The following is a 21,936-nucleotide window of genomic DNA, read 5'->3' as shown; positions in this document are numbered from 1 at the left end:
GCGTCTCACTTTTGCAACATCGTAATATCAAAAAATTGTAAGTCAAACCATTGACAGGAACGCGTCTGTATCTGTGACGAAGTGATTAAAGATGTGGGTTAACTTCATTTACACACTCCATAGTTGGGAAATAGAGTTTTAGATGTATGGGCAAGATGTTTAGATGTATGAGCAAGACTTTTTTCTGTGTATGAATGTTTTACTCAAAGAATCCTGTGTGCTGACTTCTGATTTCAGAAATATATTTTTGAGTAATAACTATTGAAATTTATCTAAATAATAATTCTTGATGACATGACAAAATTTTGCTATGATTTGAAATGAAAATTCCTTTTTTAAAATAAAACTTATATTAAGAACATGCCAAAAGAGGGGATCAAAATACTCTTTAGCTTCCTGATATAAATGAAAAATAGGCAAGAAGTGATCACGTAAGTCCACAAACACTGAATTGCACAGTGCCTGCATATGGTACAAATTAGAAATGGATACGTCTTTTGAGGGAAAGAATCCTGGATTTTGTTAAAAAGGTATGCAGAACCTCTGTTTTTGAAACCATCAGCTAGAGAATCCATTAACCCTGAAGAAAACATGTAAAAGGAGATTTGTATCTCATACCATGTATCCCAATAAATTCCTGATTAGAAAAGAAACTGAGGTGAATATTTTTTAACTGTGAAGGGGAGATTTCCTCTTTGAAACCAGTAGATAGAACTATAAAGTTGGAGAGAAACAAATAAGAATATAATAGTTCAGTCTAATGAACAACCATAAAACAAATAAAAAGGAAACAACAGAATGGGGGAAATATTTGTAATACACATGAAAAAGTTCAACTTTGAAAACTGACAGACCTCACTACCCCCAGAGGGACAAATGAACAAATGTCAGGAGTTGACTTTATCTGGAGGAGGAAACAAATAGTAAAAAAAAAAGTTTTAAAACAGAAAAAATAGCGAATGCATTCTGGGCTTAATACCTACATATGGGTTGATAGGTCCAGCAGATCACCATGGCACATGTTTACCTGTGTAACAAATCTGCACATCCTGCACATATACCCTGGAACTTTAAAAAGTTAAAAAAATTTTTCAACGTTAATAATTTGAAAAACCCTCAAAATAACTATGAGCTACTCTTTATGTTTAAATTAGCAAAAATAAATGGATACAGTACAATGAATGTGAATGTTTAAAAAATAGAAATGTTAATTGTAGAATTGCATTTCATAAAACATTTCTGGAAGTATATAGCAAAAGTGTTCTTGGCTGGGTAAATCTAATCATTGAACATTAATCCGAGGAAATAGTTATAAAAAGAAGACGGTACTAGACTCTACTGTATTTTACTGACTCTAAGTTACCAGTGACTTTAGGATACACTATTATTTTATGCATCATTAAGAAAAAAATGCTACCTATTAAATTATAGTGCTTTTTAAAAATAAAAAATGGTTAGAAGGAGCTATTTTAGACTTATTTTGACATAATTTTAAAATTATATCATACTTGTGCATTCATAAAAAGACACACTGAAGCAAAATAAATTGGTTGAGGTATAAACTGCTTTGTGTGCAGAGCCTGAATTCTTTTTCCTGCATCACTGTTTGACTTCATTGTGGATGTTTGTGCCCTTCTGTATCCTCTCATCTTCTGTGCCATCGAGAGTGTTGATGCAGCTGCAATATTTTAAAAATAAGTGTTCTGCTGTTGCCCCTGGGATGTTGCCTCAAGCCACTGATCACCTTCCTGCAAGTTTTGATACTGTGCTTTCCCATTTGACTGAACTCATCTGTGTCTTTTTCCTCAATTGAATCACATATCCTTGGAAGTGGAGAGGTTTCGGATCAAGTCTGTAGGAAGTTTCTGACAGCTGATGCCTTACTGAGAAGCCCTGCAGGACGCACGCCAGCCTTGCATGGCTTTCAGATTTCTTGTGTTTGTTCTCAGGGAAATGACAGATCTTTTTGGCCTTCGTTTGCATTGCTTGGCAAGTGTCCACTCATGAGGTGTCAGTGGGCTTGTAACAGAATGAGGTGAGAACAGTACAAAGAGCTTGGCCAGGTTTGTGCAGGAGCAGCGGGCAGGCAGCAAGAGCTCCATCGTGGCCATGACTGTAGAAGGCCCCGGAGTGTGAAACACATCCTGACTTCTGACCTGCGAAAATACTTAAAAATACACCTTGGAAGTGATAGATTAGGGTAGGATTTATAATAGTAAAATGATAATCCATGTAAAAGTACAACTACAGGGGCATAGTTAGTTTATATACAGGCATCAAAATATCACATGTATCACGTGTCTTTATAAATATTTCCATATATATAAAATCCATAAAATTATATATGATTAATTCACTTAGTAATTGATATATTGAACTCTTACTGTGTTTGAGACCTTAGAAAACAGACTGGCTCCCTGTGTTCAGGGAACCTTTATTCTAAATGGACAGAAAGATGTAAACAAGCAAATCATAACTCATGGGGTAAGTTCCGTGAAGGAAACAGATGGTGCAGAAAGAGCAGGTAACAGGGAAGGGACCGATTTTGATGTGATGGTTAGGGAAGGCCTTGCTGACCAGGCACTCCTGAGGCTGAGAACTATGGAATGGGGCCAGCACTACAGAGGGTTATGGCAGGGGTGAGGGTGAAACAGCAGGGCTGAATGCTTGGGGTGGTGAAGGACTTGGGCATGTTTGAGCAGCTGAAAGCAGGCCCTGTTGTCTGAAGCATGGGTCAGGGGGACTGACAAGGGCTGAGGTTGCTTTTCCAGGTTGGGGAGATTGTGGAACCCTTTGGAGATTATCAAGCATTTCAGGTTTACTATGAGATGAGAAGCCATTGCCTGCATGACAAGATCTGATTGTGTGTTCGTTTTTTTTTTTTTTTTTTTTTTGAGACGGAGTCTCGCTCTGTCGCCCAGGCTGGAGTGCAGTGGCCGGATCTCAGCTCACTGCAAGCTCCGCCTCCCAGGTTTACGCCATTCTCCTGCCTCAGCCTCCCGAGTAGCTGGGACTACAGGCACCCGCCACCTCGCCCAGCTAGTTTTTTGTATTTTTTAGTAGAGACGGGGTTTCACCGTGTTAGCCAGGATGGTCTCGATCTCCTGACCTCGTGATCCGCCCGTCTCGGCCTCCCAAAGTGCTGGGATTACGGGCTTGAGCCACCGTGCCCGGCCTGTGTGTTCTTTTTATTGATACATATTAGTTGTACATATTTTTGGGATACATGTGATATTTTGATGCCTGTATATGGTATGTAATGATCCAACTGGGGTAACTGGGATTTAAGGAGACCACTCTGGCTACTGTGTAGATTGCAGAGAAAAGGAGAGGCCAGTCAGAAGGCCAAGTGATCATCCAGGCAAGAAATGGTCTTGGCATGCATCAGGGTGGCAAAAGCAGGGATGGGGAACACCTGAGGGAGCGGCAGTCCTTGCTAAAGGCATATGGAAGCAAGCAGAGAAATCAAAGGCACCTTTCAGGTTTCAAGTCTGAGCCGCCGGGTGGAAGGTATTCATCAAGATGGGGAAGATGGGTGGGGGCGTGAGTTGGAAAGCATTGAGAATTCCATTCTGGACATGCTAAGTTTCATCTGTTTGTGAGACATCCAAAACATCCAGTCAGACACAGTCAGAGGGGACAGTGAAAGAAGGTCTGGGATGGAGATATTGATCTGGGAGTCATTAGCATAGAGTTGGTTGGAAATGAATGTGGCCACCTGAAGTGAAAATAAGAAGGCCCTACACTCTAACTAAGCTTTGAGCCACACCAATATGTGGAAGTTAGGGAGGAAAAAAAGAGGCAAACAGAGTGATCAGAAGTAGCCAGTGGGGGGGGGCGGGAGAAGGTGGTTGCCTTTGAAGTTGTCATTGGTGACTCCAGTAAGGGGTGTTTGGTGGCAATCACTGTAACTACAACCCTGTAAAAACCGGTGTTTAAATATAGATAAGAAATCAGAGGAAGCTGTTTTATTTAGTTGAAGAGACTATGATTATAATTCCTGTGAAGTTATTCTAGTAACAGTAACTATTTTCTGAAAAAGAAAAAGAAAAAACAGGCAGTGTGTCTTGGCAAATGAACTTCCTGACTGATGTGCTGGAAAAAACGTATTGCAAGGGGAGCTCACAGCGTGATCTTCTTTTGCTTTGTTAATGGGCTGTGGAAAAGCCTGAATTGTTTCCTGGAAGCAGGAGAAATAACGTAAGCATGTGAGGAACATCTGGTGATGTCCCCAGTTCTTGATGATATACTTGCTTCTTGCAGGTGTGGTATGCCGCGTCCTATGCTGAGTTCGTGAACCAGAAAATTCATGACATATCTGAGGAAGAAAGGAAAGGTGGTTAGACATTTATGTTTTACATTTTCTGTATGAATTCTAAATTGTATATATCACATCTTTATGAAACCTCTAATTTTTTGTCTCAGTATATTTCAGAAGCTATCCCAGTAGGTTTTTTGGAGACACACACCTCCATTTAATTCACTGTCAAATTACAATGACGTTTACATTTCTTTCATGTGTGCTGGAAAATAATATTTAATATAATGAAAACTTCCAAATGCCAAATTAGAACCTAGATCAGAGGACGATTCCTATCCAGATTTTATCATCTCTGAGGATATACCAAGGCAGGCATTGGCTTTGTTTTTAATGCAAATGTCACTGAAGTATAATCTATATACAGAAAGCTGCACACATTGTAAGTATGCAGCTTAAATTTTCACAAAGTGAACACGCCCATGTAACCTGCCCCCAGATCAAGAAACAGAGCATTACTGTGCCCCAGAAGTTTCTTTGTGCTGCCTTCTAATTCCTACTCACTCCTAAGTACTGTCTCCTGACTTCTAGTACCGCACAATAAGATATGCTTGTTATCAAACTGTGCGTAATAGAATTATGTGGTAGGTACACTTTTGGTGCCTGGGCATCTTTTGCTCAACATGGTATTTGTGAGATTCATCCACATTGGTGTATATAATTATAATTTATTTATTCTCGTTGTTATTTGGTATTCTGGTGTATGAATGTAAAACAATTGATTTTTCCATTTTACTGTAGATTTGGTTGTGAAATGCAATTCTGACACTCTCCAGAGTTAGGTCAAGTTTCACATGCTCAGGGCAGTCAAGACTTCAGACACCATCTGCAGGCTCTGGAGGTCCCAAGCCCCAGACCAACTAGCTACGGGTTAGGAGGTTCCCGGGACCTCCTCAGGTTTGATAATTCACAAGAATGACTCACAGAACTCGGAAAAGAGCCGTTCTTAACGATGGCCATTTTGTTACAATCCTTTATATGTATTATAATGGAAAGATCTATATATCTAATATATTAAAATGTATGATTTGTATATATTAGGGCCTGTCCAATGAAGAGATGCATATGGTGAGGTCTGGGAAGCCCCAAAGTGTCCTCAGGACACGCCACCCTCCTGGTGCATTGATCTATGATTCCCGACCGTGGACGCTCACCCGAGCTTCAGTGTCCAGAGTTTTTATTGAGACGTCATGACATAGGCATAACTGATTCAATCATTGTCCGGGTGATCAAGCTTGACTGCCAGCTCCCCCTTCTCCTCCTCCTTCCATGAGGTCAGGCCGATAACCCCTGGCTCAAAGCCCCACATTTCCAATTACATGGTTGAGCTTTCCTGCATGGCCTGTCCCTGCTCTGAAGCATCTCATTAGAATACATTTGGGTATGTTTGTGGGGTGGGACACCATGAATAACAAAGACACTCCTATTACTCAGGAAATTCCAGTGACTTAAAGGTTACCAACTAGGGAAAAAGACCAGGCAGATTCTTTATTAAACAATAAGATTGTTTCTCGATTTTGGCTATTTTGAAGAGTGCTGCTGCGAGCATTCTGACATGTCTTTTAGTGAACCTATGTGCACATTTCTGTTGGGTATGTGTCTAGGTGTGGAGTTGCCGGGTCATGGAGTATGCCTATATTCAACTTAGGGGGTGCTTCTGAGCATTTTGCTGAAGTGATTCTACTGGGCATTGAGTTTTAAGTTATTTGTTCTAAAACATACCCTCAGATTATGAAACCCGGGTCTGAATACCAGGCTATCTGAATACAGATCTTTGTAACATCTCATGTGTTTTCGGTGCGGTGAAGTCGTGTGCGTGTTTTGAGGGCTGTGAGAGGGTGATGTGAGGGTATTTGTTCCTTTGATGCCTTGCATGGATGCATTAGAAAGTAAGATCCTAAAAAGCAACTCTCTGCCAAGTTTTAGCTTTTGATTTGATAACAAAACAGTCATGCAAATAGCAGATACTGTATAGCTATGAAGCCTTTGGGCTGCAGCAAGATAAGAATGGTGGGGATCGCAGGCAGTTGTATTGGTGTCTATTGATCATCAGCCTTCATGATTTCTCTTCTGTGACTGTAGTTCTTCGGGAGCAAGAGAAGAATTGGCCCTGCTATGAATGTAACCGCCGATTTATAAGCTCGGAGCAGTTGCAACAGCATCTCAATTCTCATGATGAGAAACTAGATGTGTTTAGCAGGTATGTATGAGGGAGAAAGGCCCACAGACCGAGCTTATAAAGGTTCAGAATCATTTCTGTATTGTCCACTAGCTAAAGAGTGTCTCCAAGTGTCATGTGTAGACAGGTAACCAGGTGGGCTACTGAGGGAACGGTGTTACCTGTCATCTCCTTTTCCTTCTGCTTCTCGTTTACTGTTATCCATCTTTCCAGCATAACCAGTACCCAGCAATGGGAGATCCTTTCATCTTAGGTAAATCTGCCTTAACTGGAGATTCTGAAATAGGAATTTTTGAGATAGCACCTACTTTTAAAATAATCCGGATCTCTGATTTTCAGACTTTTTTCAGCAGTATGATTACTTAATCAAACCAAGTCATATGTTTAATTCCACTATATAAAAAAGACAGACGAGGGGAGAATTGTATAGGATTGAAGGGGGCAGGGGCCAGATCAGGTAGGGCCTTATGGGAAATGGTAAGAAATTTAGATTTTATTCCAAGTGTGATGAGAAGTCTTTAGAGGGTTTTGGTCAGGGAGTATTATGATGTTGATTGTATTTTTTTGAAAACCATTTTGGATAAATATAACACCTGGAAAAAAATAACCACCGGCTTATATTGGAGTAAGAATGAAGACAAGGAGTCCTGTTAGCATCTATCACAACAGTTTGGGATCGGAATGACGGTGGTTTGAAGTAGGGTCGTGCCAGGGGGACAGATGTAGGGTTGCCAGCTTTTCCAGGGTTTGGAAAGAGAGGAGACGTGTGAGATGGTAGTTAGGTAAGTGGGAAAGTGAATGTTCTAGGGAAGTACCATACAGTTGCCCACTACATTAAATGCCCACTTGGGGTTCATGGTTATGAAATGGAAGTGAGCCCACTCGCATGACTGTGCATTGTTCTCCAGCTTCATTCAGCTGCAGGGATGCTGGTGCAGAGCGGGCAGGGAATTGGATTACACAGGGTTGTGGCTTTGCCAAGTGCTCATAACACACATTGAGAAAACAGAGCAGCTGTGGGATGGGAACTGAGAGTACGCACAAGGGAGTGGTTCCCATGGATGACCTTGGAGTGTGTGCTGTGGAAAAAGGGGAGAGAACATCAAGGCAGTGGTGCAGAGCTGCACAGGAGCACCAGAAGGATTGGATTGGAGATGCTCGCGTGGCTGAAGGGTTGCTGAGTGCTTGTACCGGAGGGAGTAAACTACAGAGCCAGGGTAGTGCCCGAGTGGGCAGTGCATGGGATTGGCGTGAAGAGGCTTATAAGGGTGACAGGGTCTAGAATGTGACCACAGGGGTAAATGTCTAAGGGGGGGTGGACACAGTGAGATTTGAGTCACTCACTCCTGGGTATCTCCAAAACTCTGTTGGTGGCTCTATTGTAGCACTTTTTATTTTATATTGTGATTTTTGGTTTATATGCCACCTCCCTCTTCTAGGGCCCTGAGGGTAAAATCTGTTGCGTGTAATCTGATGTCCTTAGTGCCTAGCACAGTATGTGATACACAGTAGGTAATACGTTTGTTAGCCAACTGTTAAGAGAAACTTGGGATAACTAGGAAGGTTTAAACTTTGACTGGATATAATAATACTCAGCAACTATCAGGTATTTCTTAGGTGTGATAATGGTATTGTGCTCATATCTATATAAAGAGTCATTATGATTCAGAGAGACATGCCAAGATATCTAGAGATGAAAAGATACCTGGGATTTGCTTCCAGATCATCTACTGGGTATGTGTGTGGGCAAGTGGTGGGGATATAGATGGAAAAGGTTGACCATGGGTTGAAAAATGTTGGAATTGGGTTATGGGTACATTGGGCTCATCACGCTGTTCTCTATATTTACGTAGGTTCAGAATTTTCCAACATGAAGAGTCTTTTAAAAGTTCCTGGAAAAAATATATAGTATTTGTTAAATTATTAAATAAATGAGTGGAAGGATAAAATTTGATCTCATTGACATTGTACGCTTTCCACATACATATCTTCTAAAAGAAGCTCTCATAACCTACTTTTTAAAGCCTCTTTTATTAAGGAATTTGTGTTTGCTGGCAATTCATACCAGGCATGGTGGCTCGTGCCTGTAATCCCAGCACTTTGGGAGGCCCAAGAAGGAGGATTGCTTGAGTTCTAGACCAGCCCAGGCAACATGGTGAAACCCTGTCTCTACAAAAAATTAAAATTAGCTGGGCGTGGTGGTACATGCCTGCAGTCCCAGCTACTTGGGACACTGAGGTGAGAGGATCGTTGAGCCCAGGTGGTTGAGGCCGCAGTAAGCCATGATTACATCACTGCACTCCAGCCTGGGTAGCAGAGCAAGACCTAGTCTCAAAAAATAAAATAAACAAATAAATTTAAAAAAAAAATCCATTAAAGGGGATGTAAAATTTAATTGATGTTTACTAGGCATGTTATGAAACAATTGAATTAGAAATTTGTTCCGACCTCCCAGAAGCTTGTAGTAAAACGAGAAAGTTGTTTGAATTTGGCCACTTTTCTTAGAAGGAATATGATGCGAGGCCAGGGGAGAAAGAGAAATAATGGGAATCTTGTCTCAGATGACATCTCCTGGGAACACACTCGAAGGCTTAGCATGTTCTGTCCTGTCTGCCTTTCTCACATCATTTCAGAAGCAAAATATTGTCAGTGATTTGAATGTTTATAGCTCTTTTCTTCAGAATAATTGAAGACATATCTTTAAGCTGTAATAGAGGGGAAGGATGAGACATTCAGAAAGTGTATATTAGTAAAACAGTTGTTTCCATTGGAGAAAATCTGGGAAAGTAATAAGGTGAGAGGAATCATACTCTGGGGTTAGTAAGAATCATTTAGGTCACTACTTGTTATGGAATATTATGTAACCACGACGACCCGTAACCCAATCTCTTGTCCCCAGAACAAGAGGCAGAGGAAGGGGACGAGGCAAGAGGCGATTTGGTCCAGGTCGACGGCCAGGGCGTCCTCCAAAATTTATCCGCCTGGAAATCACCAGCGAAAATGGGGAAAAGAGTGACGATGGGACACAGGTACAGGGGGATGGGAAGGAGCCCTCCTTAGATGCTTGTGTGGAGGACGTGCCAGATCCCTGACAAGATCTAAGTACAAAGACCTTCCCAATGTTTGTAGACCTTTCCTATCAGAGCTTGCTGCCTGTTAATTAAAGCATGATTGGAGAATACCAGAAAAGAATGTATTTTCAAGTGTTACCTACAACAAAAACCCAACTTTGCCGCTCTATAAAATTGACCAGAGTTAGTAGAGGTGGACTTTGTTTAATTAAACAATTAAAATTATTGATATTCCAGAAAAGTCAGATCACAGTCTTTTCCTTGTTAAGTGGTCTGGAACCTATCCTGCTTTTGCTTTCTGTGCATAGTTACCTAATTAACTTTCCCAGAGGGAGAGTATTTTTTCTGAGTATTATGAATCTATAGTCATTCCTAAATAAGCAGCAATTCTAAATCTGAGCCGACAGTCCCTCTGGCACTGATCTTTATTCCTGGTTATTTCAAATTTCAGGACTTGCTACATTTTCCCACAAAGGAGCAATTTGATGAGGCTGAACCAGCCACTCTGAATGGGCTGGATCAACCAGAACAGACCACTATCCCAATCCCTCAGCTGCCACAAGAAACCCAGTCTTCCCTGGAACATGAACCAGAAACTCACACCCTGCATTTGCAGCCGCAGCATGAAGAAAGCGTGGTGCCCACCCAGAGCACGCTGACAGCCGACGACATGCGCAGAGCCAAGCGCATCCGAGTAAGTGGGGAAAGCCGGCGGCTCCTTGCACCTGCCGGTGATCTTCCTCCCACTAGCAGCTCTCTGGTGGTTTTCCAACCTATTCACTGTCCACTCTGAAATCTTGCATCTAGCCTGTCACATGCTCGATCCCATTATTTTGAAAGATCCCATTATTTCTCAATGTCTCAGTGCCCCACGGCAGGCTGGCATGGCTGGTCCTAGATTCAACCAATTTAGTAATGACACAGAGGCCTAGAGGTTGGCAGCTCCTGGACTAGCTCTCTGCGTCCCTCAATTCACAGATTGGAAGCGGAGAAATAAGTACATTTAGTTATAATAATCATTTATATTTTAAACCAGGCTAATTTGTGCCTAATCATAGCTCTCAAGTTAATTTTGGGTAACTAAATGTGCTTATCTACACCTTCCCAGGGGAGAATGGCAAATGTCATTACTCATCAATGTAAAGTGACCTGTGTCCAAGTTGATATGGCAGGTACAGTTCACACACCTGGGGATAGCTTGAGCCGAAGCCCTCAGTCGGAGAGTGAGTCAGTATCTGAGTCACGTGACGTGTCTGAGTCACGTGACCTGCGTCTTGGCCTCAGGCCATGCGGCTGCAGGGCTTTCCTGACTTGCAGTTCAGATGCGTTTTCTCTGATCTCACAAATAGCATTTGAGTCTGAGTTAGGAACTGCAGGGGATTCGGTGGAAAACAATATGGCTTTGTGGGATGATAAGTGTCTGTGCTGGTAAAAACCAATGACTTAAAACCCATGTTTGTGGCAGCTGAGTGCATAAAGACTTACTGGTACTTTCCAGTAGATGAAAGACATTTTGTGTAACTTCCTAGGCTGTACAATTTCTACGTGCATGATTGTTTCAGTGTATGTTTCTTTTGGTCTTCTTATTTGCCTATAGGCTAGAAGGGACCTTGAAAAATAGTCCAGTCCGTGCCTTCATGTAAAAGCACATTTAAACATTTGTAGTCAATGTAAAAACACATTTAAACATTTGATAGCTTTGAAGGGCTCTAAGACTCTGAGGCTAAACAGCCTTTATGAGGGCCCTGTAATCAAAACATATAAAACTCTCAGCTCACTGTATATTATTTCACAAGAGTATATCAACATACAGAAATATAGGACAGCAAGGAAAAAAAGCTATGAATTAATGTCGTCCCATCCGTCATTCTCCTTTAGTTCCTAATCTGCACTTCTTTCTCTTGCTCGGTTACTATATTTTCTGCTCTGCCATTCTGATATTTTTTACTAAGTCCAGAGAAATGCTTGCTAGATTTCTTTTTTTTTTTTTTGGAAGGAAAAAAACCCGAAGCCCACACATGCAGTGAAGTTGTGGATGCACAAACACAGTCCAGCCGTAGTTGTACTTGCATTTTTGAATGAGCAGGGTTACTGGTTTTGGTACAAGGTTCCTTGTGGCAAAGCAAAAGCCATATGTATTTGGTTTTTGGAGGTCAGTCTTAGTTGAGCTATTTTGTTTTTTTTTTTCTCTCACACATTCTAAAAAGCAGGGCTATGTATTTTTTCATCTTTTCTATCCAGATTGGTAATGACCAACTGAAGGGAAGTCTTCCAATCCAATTGGTAATGTAACTATTTTTCTCTCCTCTAATGCTGCCTGCTCAGTTGGAGCTGCAGGTAGGTTTGTTTCCTGTGTTTCACATAACAGAATGTTACTTAAGTGTTTGCCTGACCTGCTGTTCTTTGCAACCTGTACTTACTAAATCCTGGTGGAAACCACAATTTGGTTGCTACAGTAAATGCAAATTAATGAAATAATGATAATTTAGTTGTAAATAGATCAATGAATAAATTGTGGGCTGCAGGTTCCTCATATACAAAATGAAGGGTAGGACTAAGTGATCTCCAAGGTCCCTTCCAGCGCTAAAACCATTGGAATAACTTCTGCAATGGTGTTGAGTTCTAACTGTCTATTTGGCACTGTGCTGGGTACACAATAGAATTTTCACTTGAGCTTGTAGTCTAAGTAGGAAATCAGTACTAATGTAGGGGAGTTTACGGTTAGGTGTTAAATGTGAAAGTATAACTTGGAAGAGTGAAAAGTCGAAGTAAAATAGAGGAGTCGGGATAATTCCTGGATGAGGTGAGACTTAGACTAGCCCTTGAAAGAGAGAGAGGAGGAAGGTAGACTGTTTCAGAGAATGATAGGCTTAGGGTCACAGGCCCAGACACAGGAGGTTCTTGCTGCCGTCCGGACAGTGCAGACGTGAGCCTGGCCCTAGCAAGGGGGCGCTGGAAGGATAGTGCAGAGTAAGCTGAGTTGGGCAGGGATGGCCAATCAAAGGCTTTGAAAGTGGGCAGACAATTGTCCAAAGGAAAGTTGTTTAAAAGACCCCAAAACTGCCAGGCACGGTGGCTCACGCCTATAATCTCAGCACTTTGGGAAGCTGAGGCAGGTGGATTGCTTGAGCCCAGGAGTTTGAGACCAACCTGGGCAACGTGGTGAAACCCTGCCTCTACTAAAAAAAACAAAAAAACAAAAAATAGCTGGACACGGTGGCATGCACCTGTAGTCTCAGCTACTCGGGAGGCTGAGATGAGAGAATCCTCGGAGCCTGGGAAGTTGAGGCTGCAGGGAGCTGTGATCGTGCCACTGCACTCCAGCCTGGGTGATGGAGTGAGACCCTGTCTCAAAAAAAAAAGCCCCCCAAACCCCAAATCAACAAATATGATTGTTTGATTTCCTTTTTGTGTCAGGATTAAAATAGTATGAAAATTGATCAATAATTTAGGTTCTTTTAGCTGTTAATACCAAACTTTAGAAACATTTTAGTCAGGCATGGTGGCATGTACTTATAAGTCTCAGCTACCCTGGAGGCTGAGGTGGGAGGAGTGCTTGAGTCCAGGAGGTCGAGGCTGTGGTTAGCTATGATCATGCCACAGCACTCCAGACTGGGCGATGGAGCAAGACTCCATCTCTAAAAAACAAACCAAAAAACCCCCTAAACTTTAGAAACATTTTATGATCTTTGTCTATAAATAATCCGTTGTCTCAGAATTCACTGCAATGTGAGTTGAATCCCAAATCACAGAGTTTAGCAACAATACGATTTTGGTATCCCTAGAGTAGCTGATGTATATTTATAGTGTGGTGGATTGCCTGATGAACTCAGGAAGCAGAAGAACTAGAGTGGATCTATGTGCTCTTTCCAACATTTTTCATGATTTCTTCTAGAAATGTGTACGGGCTGTGGCTCTGAGCTACAGAAGACACCTTAGAACAGAAATGGCCTGCAAGTGGGTCAAGGGGTGGGAACAGTTTCAGCATTTTTACGACCTTGTAACGATTCTATTAGTATCATTAGATCAGAGAAATATAATCTACTTCTTGAGTATAGACAATGTTCAGGGCTCCATGGAAATTGAAAAGATGATAAGGTTTGTCAATAGAGCCAAGAAAGTGGAGCCAGGTGGTGGCTCAGTTTAAATCAAGTGTCTGAAGGTACTCGCGCTAATCAGAAATGACAGAAGACCGATTAGCATAATGGACCAAAACAAAACTGAGTTCTGGATTTGGCACCTGAGGAGAAATGGCATCCTCAGCGGGACCACAATCAATGTGCATTGTGTCTGTCCTTGGACACTTCAGTGAACGTAGATAAAGGAAAAGATTCCTACATGGTAAAAGTGCTCTAAATCTTGTACCTTTGAACCTCAGAATAGTATTGGTTCATCTGCAGTATTTCCGTAAAGTTTTGAAAGTAGACAAAATAGTAAAGCTTTTATGTAAAATTAGGATCCAGACAGAGTAAAACGATGAGGTGGCTGCTGAACTGTGCACAGATGTGAAAGCAAGCCCTGTGGCTGATTTGAGAACAAAACTATGCTTTTTTTTTTTTGAGACAGAGTCCACTGCAACCTCCACCTCCCAGGTTCAAGTGATTCTCCTGCCTCAGCCTCCCAAGCAGCTGGGATTACAGCCCTGGGGTTACAGGTGACTGCTAACACGCCTGGCTAATTTTTGAATTTTTGAATTTTTGGTAGAGACAGGGTTTTACCATGTTGGCCAGGCTGGTCTCAAACTCCTGACCTCGGCCTCCCGAAATGCTGGGATTACAGGCACGGGCCACTGTGCCCAGCCAAGAAAGACCTATTCTTAAAAATCTCTGCAGATGCTATAGAAAAATCCTTGAAATCATTTTTTTTAGTTTCATATGAAATACATTTCACTGATTCTCAAACTACTTTTGAAGACTTCCTATAAGCTAAGCAGCTTATTAAGGAATCTGGATATAAAGGAGAATAAAGTATGACACACCCCCTGAGGCAGCCCCATGAGCTGAAGAAGACAACAGAATTGCTGTTTATCTACTCAACATAAGTGAGTAGGTAGCAGCTTAAAAATCTTTCTCCTAGCCCTGATAGGGAAGCCCTGAGAAGGAAATTTCGTGTTACATAGTAATTGGGTCTAGAAATTTCACTGAATCAAAAATATTTTGTTTTCCTCACATGATGATTTCACATTAAATTTAGTTTAAAAGTTGATGCTTACAAGTAATTTGAAGTTAAGAGTGTAAGCATTGTTCACTGCACTTTCTTCATTACACAAATCGCACTAAGATCTCCATTAATCCTTCAATTACTGTTCGTTTATAGCTACATAGGCACAGCCATTCACAGACATACTTGAAAGATTCCCCCACCTCCCACCCCCGCCTTGTAGCAATCTAGAGCGTTCCCTCAGTGTTTTGAGGAACTTATGAATGAATCTTCATTATAAGCGTAACTGAAAGATTGATTGATTCTGCATTCTCCGTGTGAGAGATGGTTTTGTCGATCTGCTCTCAGCAGAGCATGAGTAGTTTTCCCAGTAGTGGTGATGGGTTTGCACCGAGTACCCAGGCTCTCCCACTTGGGTTCCCTATAACAACTGCATGAATTTACAAGATGGCTAATCAGCATTACAAGTGCAATCTGTGCCTGAAAACAAACAGCAGAATGGCCTGGTCTAGGCAGGGAACGGTGTGATGAGCTTCACTTTGTTAGCATGGCATTCTAACCAGTAGAACTAACTGGCTATGCTGGGACCTTATCTTCTGTTTTCTAAGTAGAAAGTGATGAAATGCTTATATTCCATTTATGACGTGTGCTCATGTCTCATTCACATAAATCTGAATCCTTTTCAGTTCTTTTTCTTGAATTGAGATCTGTAATTCTCATGGCATAAAATTTACCCTTTGAAGTGGTTTTTAGAATATTCTGAAGTTGTGCAATCTTCACCACTCTCTAATTCCAGAACACTTTCATCACCCCCAAAAGAAACCTGGTATCCATCACCCCCAAAAGATGCCTGGTATCCATTTCCTTCTCCACCCTGCCACTGGCAAGGACTACCCTTCAGTTCTTTTTATTGTCTTATTTTCCCCCTAAACGTTTTAATCAAGCTTCAAATTCTTTTTCTCATGGATTTCAACAAGTAACATTTGGCTGACTTGCTCCAGCCTGATTCCTGCATGTGTGACTTACCCTAAGTCTTTTCCTCCAAATCTTCCATTTTTATCCTGTTCCAGTGTGGGATTTGTTTTATTATACAAGTCTTCTATTGGAAACACTTTTTTTGTGTTACTTAAACCCTTTCAAAAGAAAACCCACATACATAGATGTAAAACAAAACACAAAAAAGTTTTGTCTTTTCAAGATGAACTTCTTTGAGGATGGCTTCATTTTCAGTGTCTTCACCAGAAAAATCTTTCAACTGTGTGTGTCCTAGAGTTGAACTTCTATGGGAAGTCTGTGATTGCAGAGATCATCCTCTCTTTCTCTGTAAAAGTGTGATCCAGTTGCACTCTTAATTTCATCACTAAATGATCACATTTGTGTATGTCTTTCAGAATGCAGCTCTTCAGCATCTGTTTATTCGGAAGTCCTTCCGGCCTTTTAAATGCTTGCAGTGTGGGAAGGCCTTCCGGGAAAAGGACAAACTGGACCAGCACTTGCGCTTCCATGGGCGGGAGGGGAACTGCCCACTGACCTGTGACCTCTGTAACAAGGGCTTCATCAGCAGCGCATCCTTGGAGAGCCACATGAAGCTCCACTCAGACCAGAAGACTTACTCTTGCATTTTTTGCCCAGAATCCTTTGACCGCCTTGATTTGTTGAAAGATCATGTGGCCATTCATATCAATGATGGCTACTTCACCTGCCCAACTTGTAAGAAACGGTTCCCAGATTTTATCCAGGTGAGTGTCTACTACTGAGATTCCTGTCTGCTTCCTTCTTTTGGTAAAAGAAACTTCGATTTTTGGAAAACCGAGACTGCCTAGCACCTGCATTCTCATCCCTTCTTTGAAACAACTTTACAATTGAGAACAATATTTCTTCAATCAAACTACTTTTATAAACAAAAGATTATTATGACCCTTAATTGTCCAGATCAGACATTGACATTAAAGTGTTTAAGTTATATTACAAGTAATAATCACCCAGATGTTATAATTTTAAAAAAATCTTTCATAATCCATGTCAATATCTATTGCTTATAAAATATACGGAGCCTGTAGAAGACATACTCCCATTTCTGAGGGGCTGGGAACATCCCTACTACTGCTGTGGTTTCCTGCTTGCTTTAACCAAGGCCATATGTTTTGGAAGGAAACAAAGAGAAAGTTGGTATATAATATACTTTTGTATCAAGAACCCACCGCCTCCTCCCCTGTAGTGTATTCTTTGTTGGAGCAAAATGGGTGAAGATAAATTTCAGAATACTCATGATTTCATTTGGACTTTACATGATAAGATTTTCCTTTGCCTGTCAGTGAATAATGAAACATTTTGTAAAAATACACCTTTTCAATTACCAAAGGAAAAGAAGACGAGGATTTACTTTTAGTTCTGCTAGGGTTGAGAGTCTTGGAGATTTTCTCACTTCACACAAACTAGTAGAAAGGTTGCTTTAAGGCATAATTTATTGGCAAAAGAAACTCCAAAAATAATGAAGCAAGCTGTCTTATAGGAATAGTTTGATAGGACTCACTACTTAGCTTCCTTCATCAGCTCTTCTTCATTGGATATGTGTGGCTAAGAGAGTTCAGAAGCCCTATTCCTTTATTTGTCTAAAAGTAAGGGAAGTAAGTCCCAGTTGAGAAATGACGCCAGCGTCATGTTGCTCTCATAAACCGGTAATGTCTTCTGTATCCACTCATTCATGTCTTTAATTCTTCAGAACTTGATTTTATAAGAAGATGTAAAAGCATCAAAAGGGGCTAAATTGCTTTTATGCAGATTAAAGCCGGAGAAAAGTAAGGAAGAACTGGTTTTTGTCTTCCTATAGATCCTTTTTAGCAAGATTCATTTAAACCTAAGGAACTTTTGCTTTTTATCTTTAAAAAATGGGCTCCAAGCAAGCACTCTCCCTCTCTCTCTCTCACGTTTCAAGTCGTTGGGTAGGTTAGGATGTCTAAGGCTTTCTGGCTACTTGTTTTGTTTCTTTGTGACAGGGACAGTATGTGTTATTGAGGCCAATTATCACATCTGATTGGATTCCTCGGCAGGGGTTGAGGAAAACCCATGGTAATGCATTTGGCTCCCTCTAGCGTTGACAAGCTGCCTTTGGTCATTTCCTTTGGTGCCTGTGTCCCCTGAGTTTTCCCATGGTTTTTACTGCCAGGTGAAAAAGCACGTGCGCAGCTTCCACTCAGAAAAGATCTACCAGTGCACAGAGTGTGACAAGGCCTTCTGTCGCCCCGACAAACTGCGACTCCACATGCTCCGGCATTCGGACCGCAAAGACTTCCTGTGTTCCACCTGTGGGAAACAATTTAAGGTATGACACCAAGACATAGCCCAAGGTGGTTCTCGTGGCCACTGGAATTATAGCAGGCTGAGGGTAAATGCCTGTTCAGTTCATCAGTTTTTCACCCACTTCTGATGAACTGGACCTGAGATGCACTTTGGGCCTTGTGTTTGACTTAGTTATAAAATTAAGGGGGAACACTTACTGTCTCAAAATAGTTAATTCAAATCCCCAAACAAGTAGAGGGAAAATGCATCTCCCAAAAGAATCCAAATGTATAATGACAAGTATAACTAAATTGCTATTGAGATTTCCTAACAGACCAATACCTTTACTTAACATTCAGATCAAGAGGTTTGTGTTGAGCACTGATTAAGTATAAGAGCCAGTAATTGAGCCTCGCAGGCAGCAGGACGCTCCTCTAACACAGGTGGGAAATCTGAAGAGTGCTGAGAAGGCTTAGACTGCTTTGGAGAATGTTAATGACCTCAAAGATTAAAGCAGAACATTATAAGTGTCGGTAACCCACCTGGAACTTAGAAGAAGCCAAGCAAAACCCTGCAGGGGACCCAGAAGTAAAAGTTAAATAAATAAATGTAAAAACAATGAAAGATGCTTCATTGGGAAGTCAGGTGATTCTGCAAAACCGTCATGGGAAGATATTCCACTGAATATGACTGTAGGCCACACTCTCGTAGAAACTGGAAAATAATCAGGTATGGATTCAGGAGAGGAAAGCTAAGGGTATATTTGTAACAGATGCAAAGCAATTAAAGAGAAATAGAATTTTCAAAGCTTGTTGTATGGTAAGTGTGTTATAAAATGTAATCTAATGCCTTTTAATATATAGTAGCACAATTTAGAATTGTGTAGAGAACTCCAATGTGAAAAGTATAAATAGGCCTGGGATTTTTCTGTTTTTATAAAAATAATCATATCTAAAAGAATTCCTGTTTTGTAATACTATTTGGCCATCTATCCATCCCATCCAGCCAATGTTTTTTGATTTTTCATTTTGTGCCAGGTACCATATTTTAACACCTTGGAATATTTCTTTAAAATTTCTTTGCTTGCTTTCATTTTCTCTTTTACTTTGACCCAATATATTCAACACAGTTCAATCAGGGAAGCAAAGCCGCTCTGAGTGTCACAGAAGATTTTCTTATAGGACTGAGAACTGAATTATAGGAGAAGATGGAGAAGTGAGGGTCGAAGGGAGCAGCTGGGAGGTCAGAAGTCAGCAGTATGCCCACAGGAGCACTGCTCTGGGTCGTCCAATGGGAACTTACCTGGGAATCTAGGAACCAGGCCCTTCCACCTGCAGTGGGGGCCAGGAAGGAGAGCTGGTACGGTCTGTGGAAGACTGTGTCGCTGCATCTGGTGGCGGATATGGAGCTGGCCAGCAGGCCTGGCAGTCAGGAAGACATCTTGTGGCTGGGTGGGAAAGAGAGGATAAGTAGGGACCCACAGGTACCTCTGTGTGACACTGTCTAGAGCAGCACAGAGCTGCTTCCTTTCCACCTTACAGGCTGGTGTGAGTTTCTGTATGGCTAACCCGACTCGGAACCATGCTGGGAAGGAGACTCCCTTCAAATGTAGTTCCCCTTAGCCAAGTTGACCCAGCACAAAACCACTACCACCTACCTTCCTGGCATATTTTCAAACTAGAATCAGAGTAATTTTTCTGGAGAACAGCTCTGATGTCATGTCCTTTCTGAAAAACTCTTTAATAGCTCTTCACGCAGATAAATCCCGAAGTTCTTGTTACTTCTAAGATGCTACAAGACCTGGCTCCTGCCAGCCTCTCTAGTTCCCGCCTCCCTGTGCACTCAGGGTGACCTGAACTCCATAGCTTTACCCAAGTGTGGCGTACTGGCTCTCCTTGGGCCTTTGTTTGCACTTGCTCTCACTCCTTTCCTGACTTGAAACGAACTTTCAAACTGTCATATTCCTTTACCTGGGTAATGTCACTTTATATGGGGCATTTCCTGATCCCTAGATTAAGTGCTGCTTCTCCCATGGATTCCCACAGGGCCTTTTGCTGGTAACCCTGTCGTAGCATTTGTGTATTGCATTTGCCTGTCCTGCTAAGTGTAAGCTCCAAGAAGGCAGCATTGAAGTCGAGGTGGGACCTTCTGACTTTAGGGAGTTCACACTAGAATAGAGAAAAGAATAAAGTGGTCAGGCGCGGTGGCTCACTCCTATAATCCCAGCACTTTGGGAGGCTGAGGGGGGCAGATCACCTGAGGTCAGGAGTTTGAGACCAGCCTGACCAACATGGAGAAACCCTGTCTCTACTAAAAATATAAAAGTAGCCGGTCGCGGTGGCACATGACTGTTATCCCAGCTACTCAGGAGGCTGAGGCAGGACAAAAACTTGAACCTGGGAGGCGGAGGCTGCGGTGAGGTGAGATCGCGCCATTGTACTCCAGCCTGGGCAACAGAGTGAGACTCCGTCTCAAAAATGCCGTGAGAGGGATTCACTGATTTGGGGTATAGGGGAGACCTCATGGATACGGTGACACTTTTGAATCCACTCATGGGTAGGAAAGAGTTTGCCAGCTAGGGAAAGGGAGAGGTGAGGAGTGAGGGAGTGATATCGGCATCTCAAGCAGAGGGAGCAGCAGGGAGTAGCAATGCCATGTTCAGGAGATGGGGAGAAGGGGAGTGATGGAGGGTGTGGCAAGAGGAAGCCAGGGAAGCAGGTTAAGCTAGCGCGCTGTGCTAAGTCATCATACTTACCAGGAAGTGAGCCCTAAGCATTTCAGAGCTGGGCTAATTCAGGTGGAGGCAGTGGGTGTGGAGAAGAGGGGCCGTGTTCAAGACAGGCGTCATGGGAGGCTGACAAGACCTTGCACCTGGATGAAAGGGGGAAGGGTAGACGACGAGGAATGGAGATTTGCAGCTCGAGAGGCTAGGTGTTTGGGAACACCACTGACATGAAAAAGCACGACTTAGGCAGAAGGAGTGGGGGCAGATAGCGGATTTGGTTTGGGGGATGTTAGGATGGAAAGGCCTCATGGAGATTTGGCATCCAACAAATGTGTGCCTGTCACGATGTGCATGGCATGGTGTGGTATTTGTGTTAGGCTTTGAAATTTACGTGATGATTCAGTCAAGGTAAATTGGTTGTTTAAAGGGAATAGACGGGGAAACTAGTAAACATTGATGCTTAGGAAAAAGTGGGAATGCGAGAGGAGTTGGAGAAAGAGGAAAAGAAAAAATAGCAGCAGTGCAGCAGTGCTTTGTCGTCGTATTACACTAAAGAAAAATACCGTCATTTAGGGCAGTGTCCTTAATCCAAATCCTACTGCAGCCTGCAAAGCTCTGAACATTCTCTCCTGGGCTTTCCAGAAATGAAGGCGGGTGGGATAGGAAGACAGAGCAGTTGGGTCGTATGCATTGTAGCAGAAGAGGCAAGTGGGTGAGGGAGGTCCAGCATTGGAGCTGGGCCCTTAGCCTGCTCCCCGATACTTGGTAGGCGCTCAAGGAATATTTGTTGAGTAAATGTGCTGAAAAACGAAGTCCTTAAAAAAGTCCCTGTACCAAAAGGTGGGAAGAACTGGTTTGTAGAAAGGCTCAGAGTCTGTACAGGACTAATAACAATTCGTTCCTGTGTCCCAGAGCAGAGAGCCCCACTGGATCAGGGAGCTGGCACTTTGTTTGTATTCAGGATGGGCTCTGCCTAATTCTCTCCATGGACTCACGTCAGCATGTGTCACTAAATAGTGAAACCAGGAGCTGAGCCCTGGGCCCCATGCTCCATCATAATGAACAATGGATTTGTTTACTTGAACTTCTAATTCTGTAAGGTGAGAAGTTCTAAATCCATAAGATAGAGATTCTTAAATTCTTTTGGGATTTAGAAAAATATAATGTTTGCTGAAATGTGTGGGAATTGAGTATACACTGGTTT

The 21,936-nt window shown here is 42.1% G+C and overlaps 1 protein-coding gene across 6 annotated transcripts in view; it reads left to right on the top strand.

Annotated features, from left to right (window-relative positions):
- The window catches only part of PRDM10 (PR/SET domain 10), a 99,488-nt gene that overhangs the window by 58,028 nt on the left and 19,524 nt on the right, over positions 1–21,936 (top strand). For all 6 annotated transcript variants that reach the window (XM_073022281.1, XM_038004994.2, XM_038004992.2 and 3 more), the window contains 6 exons: positions 4,264–4,336; positions 6,401–6,518; positions 9,397–9,526; positions 10,020–10,262; positions 16,120–16,467; positions 17,895–18,050. In XM_073022281.1, coding sequence (XP_072878382.1) covers positions 4,264–4,336; positions 6,401–6,518; positions 9,397–9,526; positions 10,020–10,262; positions 16,120–16,467; positions 17,895–18,050 — 1,068 coding nt within the window. The remainder of the gene's footprint in view (positions 1–4,263; positions 4,337–6,400; positions 6,519–9,396; positions 9,527–10,019; positions 10,263–16,119; positions 16,468–17,894; positions 18,051–21,936) is intronic.

Source organism: Chlorocebus sabaeus, chromosome 1 (assembly GCF_047675955.1).
Source record: "Chlorocebus sabaeus isolate Y175 chromosome 1, mChlSab1.0.hap1, whole genome shotgun sequence".
Taxonomy (NCBI): Eukaryota; Metazoa; Chordata; class Mammalia; order Primates; family Cercopithecidae; genus Chlorocebus; species Chlorocebus sabaeus.
This window is presented reverse-complemented; position numbering and strand designations above follow the sequence as displayed.